Source organism: Mastigoproctus giganteus, chromosome 3, assembly GCF_048544385.1.
Source record: "Mastigoproctus giganteus isolate SK-2022 chromosome 3, ASM4854438v1, whole genome shotgun sequence".
NCBI lineage: Eukaryota > Metazoa > Arthropoda > Arachnida > Uropygi > Thelyphonidae > Mastigoproctus > Mastigoproctus giganteus.
Window position 1 is genome coordinate 11,964,962 of NC_143577.1, and position 6,000 is coordinate 11,970,961.

Here is a 6,000-nt window from a genome sequence, read left to right on the forward strand (position 1 = left end):
CTGGCAAGGCTCTTCACAAAGTGCATTAGAAAAGGTGTGATGCCTAAGCAGTGGAATAATGCAATCATAGTTTTGCTGCATAAGAAAGGAGATAAATCAGAAATTGGAAATTATAGACCAATTAGCTTGTTATCCCACATCTACAAGTTGTTCACAAGGGTCATTACTAACAGATTAGATAGAATACTTGATGAGAATCAACCGAAAGAGCAAGCTGGCTTTAGGACAGGATTCTCAACTATGGATCACCTTCACGTAATATCACAGCTAATGGAGAAAGCAAATGAATATAAAACACCATTATGCCTGGCATTTGTGGATTATGAAAAGGCATTTGACTCCATACAGCATAAGGCAATGTTTAAGGCACTGGAAAGACAAGGCATAGATACCCCATATATTATGATTTTGAACAAAATATATGAGAGTACTACCTCCTTTATTAGACTAGAAATTTAAAATCGAGAAAGGAGTTCAACAGGGAGACACAATATCTCCAAAGCTGCCCTTGAGGAAGCTTTCAGAAGATTAGACTGGTCGCAGAAAGGAGTCAATGTGAACAGAGAGTACCTAAACCATTTACAATTTGCAGATGACATTGTGGTGATAAGCCACGATCCAAAAGGATTAGAGGAAAATCTTAATCAGTTATGCACAGTTAGTAAGGATTTTGGACTAAAGATAAATATGGCTAAAACAAAAGTAATGATGAACAAGTATACCACAGAAAGGGAAATAATGATTGAAGCAGCAGTAATTGAAAAGGTGGAGTCATATACTTATCTGGGACAAGTTATTAGCTGTAATAATGATAAATGGCTGGAAGTCAAGAGAAGAATAAATTTTGGATGGATAGCATTCAGGAAATAGTCACATACTGAAGAGCAATATCCCAGTTTGTCTGAAACGTAAAATAATGAACCAATGTATACTCCCCACCATGACTTATGGAAGTGAAACTTGGGCACTCACCAAAAGAATGGAAGAGAAGCTGAGAACTACACAGCGAAGAATGGAACGAATTATATTGGGAATAAGACTGTTAGATAAGAAGAGAAACACATGGATTAGGCAGCAAACTCAAGTAAAGGACATTCTTATCAAAACTAAAGAACTAAAATGGTCTTGGGCAGGACCCATAGCTTGGAGGCATGATGACAGATGGACTAAGAAAATAACAGAATGGTACCCAAGAGGAGCTAGAAGAAAACCTGGAAGACAAAGGCGGAGATGGATAGATGAAATTCATGAGTTTGTGGGTAGTAAATGGATGGCCAGTGCCCAAAACAGAAGGAACTGGAAAGTTGCTGGAGAGGCCTTCATCCTGCAGTGGATTGAAAATGGCTGATGATGATGATGAAGGCCTTTAATGGGTTGAGCAAGCTGAATGCTGTCAGGATTCTTCCTCTTGCTCAGACTAGGAACCTGAGAGGGCACAGTTTCAAATTGAGGAAAGATAGTTGAAGAATAGATGTGTGGAAATTTGCCTTTAGCCAGCGGCTAGTTGATTGGTGGAACAGGCTTCCATCTTTTGTTGTGGAAGCTTATAGCCCAAATAAATTTAAGGCTGAACTGTGGACAGGCAATTTGGAATGAATGGAGGGGTGAAATGGGAGGGTTTTTTTTGGCTGATGCTGTAAAGCTTGCTTTCTTGCATTATATGCCTCAACTAATGCTAATATATTACAGAAATTTAATTCACAAAATTAAAAATTACTTAAAAGATGAACGAGTAATCTCAAATGTCATAGTATGAAATTGAGTGTAGAACTTACTGTCTGTGATAATAGATAGGTGTCTTTAACTTCACAGCTAATGCTAGTGCTCCCAAGGTTCTGTTCTTTTGCTCACTTATTTTTTTCCTGTCTGTTAATGACATTTCATTGGAAGTCCTCTCTGCAATTTTTGCTGATAAAATGTATACTTTCTGCTTTCCATTTCAACAAACCCTGTTCTGCTCACAGTTCAACTTAAATATCTGCCACAACTGCATACTAAACCTTGATCTTAAGCAGCTGCTAACTCTGTACAAATCACAAATCTGCCGTACCATGCAATATTGTTCTGAAATGGTAGTGCCACAGAACATACTCTTAGCGTCTCTAACAGAATGTACAGTGATGATCCTTTACTTACAAAGTTCTATCCCCTATCACATTCAATCTGTGCTGCTTTGCCTTATATGTAGATATTTTGCATTGGTACTTTGTTCTTCTGAATTAGCATTTTGGATCTTACCTTACCTTTAAACTATTCAGCCATGCACCAGCTAGTGAAATTTGTTAACAGTTCATTTTCAGGCTTGTTGAGGTTCAGTTCTAACAAGTATCTTGTATACTGTTTCCTCTAGCCATAGGTTTTGATAATCTTTAGTGTTGGAATGATCTATTTAAAGGAAAATGCCAGTTTTGTTTCATTGTGTTGCTTTGCTCAGCTGAGGAATTATGAATACAGCAGGCCCCCGTTATAACGCCGTTCGCTTTATGCTGATTCGCTATAATGCTGTTCTTATATTATAACCCGTATCTGACTATAACGCTGTCACAGATCACTATAACACTTTTGCATTTTTGGCATATTTAACGAAATCATTTGATGGAGTCGACAATATGAAAATTAATAGCAAAACAGCATTAAAACGTTTCCCATTTGATGGGAATCATTTGATGATTTGATCATTTGATGGAGTTGATAACATGAAAATGAATAGCAAAACAGCATTAAAACGTTTCCCACGCCGACTTGAGAAATTTTCCCATGCTCAGTGAAATTTTCTCGCATGCTAATTTAATTGCAGTACAGTGACTTGTTACGAGATCAACATTTTAAAAAATGATCAAGTATATTGCTTGTAATATTTGCGTTATATGCATTTATCTGAAGTCTAGTCATCACTCAGTACCGTGTTAGACATCATGCGAAACGACAGTTTACTTGAATATTGTATCATAATTAATGCAACCAACGCAGTTACATTTTCGAAGAGTTAATAATGGCCGATAAGAATGAAAAAGCAACGTCTGAGTGCAGTACGAAGACTATAAATGTAAGAAAAAGACAATTTGTAAATTAAATTAGACGTTTTGATTCCGGTCAAAGACAAGCGGATGTGTGCCATAATTTAGGATTTGCAAGTTTAACTGTAAGAACAATTATATAAAAAAAATAATAATAATAATTTTAGCAGCAGGAAAGATAGCTGTTCCACTGCAAGCAGCTAGGGCTAGGCCAACTATTAGGATTGAAATGGAAAGACTTTAACTAATTTTATCGAAGATAATATCCAATGCAGAATTCAGTTAAGTTAAATATTATTTAAAAAAAAAAAAAAAAAAAGAGAGAGATTAGCCAATATGATAATCTGAAGAAAACTCACCTAAAAAAAAAAAAAGTGGAACTATTTAAAACTAGTAAGGGCTGGTTGAATAGATTTAAAATCCAGGGTGAAGCCGCAAGTGCAGAAGGAGCCGAAACTTTCAAAAAAGAACTTGTTAAAATTATTGAAGAGGGATATTATGTGTTATACTTCTCAACAAGTTTTTAACATAGATGAAGCAGGACTTTTGTGGAAATGAATGCCTAAAAAAAGTTTCAAATTGAAAGAAGGAAAAAAAAAAAAAAAAAAAAACATGCCAGGTTTCAAAGCGGTGAAGAATCGGTTGACTTTATTGTTGGGTGGTAACGCTGCAGGGGATTTAAAATTAACACCCCTTTTAGTTTATTTGGAAGAGGGCCAAAGTTCAACCCAAAATCAACACATTTTTCATGATTAAATTCATCAATTAAATTAAATCAATTTAGGTCAATTAAATTCATGATTTTAATTGGAATTTTAAGTTTAATTTTGATACGTAAGTAGTTACCACATAATTATATACGTATGTAATGCAGAATATTTTATATGTACAAATATTTGAATATTAAATATTTTGACCGACATTTGTGTATCTTTTCACTACTGTTTATTATTGATTAGGAAATATCCTATGGCACCCCGACCGCAACTCACAAATACATGTTACCGTATGGGAATGCGGCGCTCGCTTAGCACGGATTCACTTAGCGCTCTGTTTTTACGGAATGAATTATCAGCATTAAGCGGGGGTCACCTGTATACTGACATATTTAAGTTGGAGAGAGAGAGAGAGCTCTTAAAGAATGTATTTCTTGTATTCTGATTCATTTCATATATGAAAAAGGATGCATGTGAAGTACTTTTCTGAATTTTACTAAATCAGTTTTTTAAATGTGCCATTTTCTCCCTATTTTTAACCTTAGTATAGCATGCTTGATTACAAAAGATATTACTAAGACAATTAGCTTCAAATTTACATTTAAGTATGTGTGTTAATTGATTGCAGAGAGGATAGAACTAATCTCAACAAATTGGTGGAAACTATAAGGACTAATTTCAATGAACGTTATGATGAGGTATGTTTTAGTTTTGTAGAATTTTGTAGAATAGTTTAATGCTTACAAATCATGATATTCTATTGTCTTAGCACTTGTTTCATAAAACTTAGTTGATAGTTTTGTTTTACTAGAACTATTTTTAAATGTTTTGAAAAAAAAAATTTGCATATATAAATATACATGCAAGCATAATTTTTTATGCATGCCTTACCTAATTCATATTTTTTTCTTTCAGATTCGTCGTCATTGGGGTGGAGGTCTTCTGGGTTCAAAATCTGCAGCTCGTATTGCCAAGTTAGAGAAGGCAAGGGCTAAAGAATTAGCCCAGAAAGTTGGCTAAATAAATTGTGATTAGGAAATAAACTTGATGACAGTTGTTGAATGATGAGTTAATTTCTGACATGCATTATTTGAACACCTTCCAAATCACTGGCAATCAGTTAAGATTAAACTTGGAATGGGTTGGGGAGGGACATCTTATTAACCTCCCTTTTAAATAGTTTTCCTGGATCATATAATAAAAATGGAAGTTACTGACAAAGTTTAACATTTTAGCTTTTATTTGAAAAAATTGGATTATATCCTAAAATCAGTTGTGCAGAACTGAAAGTTATGACAGTTGGGGGTAACATTCAGATTAAATGGCCAAATTTTGTAGCAAGTTAGTTCAATAATTTCTCCACTATTTCTGGGAACTGCAGAAGATTAGAAATGGAAATAAGCAACAGCATAAGTAAAGCAGGAAGTTATTCATTTTGAGAAAAACAGAAATTAGCTGTTTTAAAACAGTTTTGTAAACTTTTGTAAACTATTTTAGCCTGTGGAACTTGAACTGGATAAAAAAAATTTTTGCGATAAATGGAAACAATCAAGATGGAAGCAAGGGCAGGATCAATAATTGTTATAAATGAAATAAAAAAAATCTGGTATTGTATTACTAACTGATATTGTTGGATTGACAGCACATTTTGTGTAATTGTTAGTAGTGTAAAAGTTATTTAACATTTAAAATAAGGGATAGTATTGGCTGAGTTTTCTTGTACAAAAGGGTGATCATCCACTAGAATGTTTCCCAACCTTTGGGAAACTGCATGGAATTCTACAGTGGCAGTGACTTTATTAGGTACCCTTAACTAATAGCAAATAGGTCTCCCTTGAAATGTCAGAATAGCCTGCCTTTATTTCAGTATAGACTCAATGTCACTGTGCCATGAAGATGTTCCATGTTTGTTCAACCAACCTGCTTCCCATGGTTGCAAATTAGAGTATTTTTGTATCTGCGCTGAAGAGCTCATTCCACAGGTGCTCAGTTGAATTGATCTGTTAATGAAAGACCACTGCAGTAAGATGAATTCATGTATGTTCCTTTAACTGGTATTTTACTATTAATGAAAATCCCAAACACGAGGTATTAGAACCTATTGTACTACTGTGCATGTGTTGAAAGGTGGAAAAGATGAAAGAAGATACCTGTTGACATCCGACTTGAACTTCTGTAGATTGCAATTTTCAGAAAATACATATGAAGGACGTTTGTTCCAGAAAATGGAAATTGAATGAATAAATGAGAAAGAAAAGTTTGGTTCT

General features: G+C 34.5%; 1 protein-coding gene across 2 annotated transcripts in view; it reads left to right on the top strand.

Moving 5' to 3' along the window:
* The window catches only part of RpL7A (ribosomal protein L7A), a 42,068-nt gene extending 37,273 nt beyond the window's left edge, over window positions 1-4,795 (top strand). For both annotated transcript variants that reach the window (XM_090369915.1, XM_090369916.1), the window contains exons 6-7: window positions 4,362-4,431; window positions 4,649-4,795. In XM_090369915.1, the coding sequence (XP_090226041.1) occupies window positions 4,362-4,431; window positions 4,649-4,753 (175 nt within the window). In that variant the 3' untranslated portion in view covers window positions 4,754-4,795. The remainder of the gene's footprint in view (window positions 1-4,361; window positions 4,432-4,648) is intronic.
* Window positions 4,796-6,000: the final 1,205 nt, after the last annotated feature.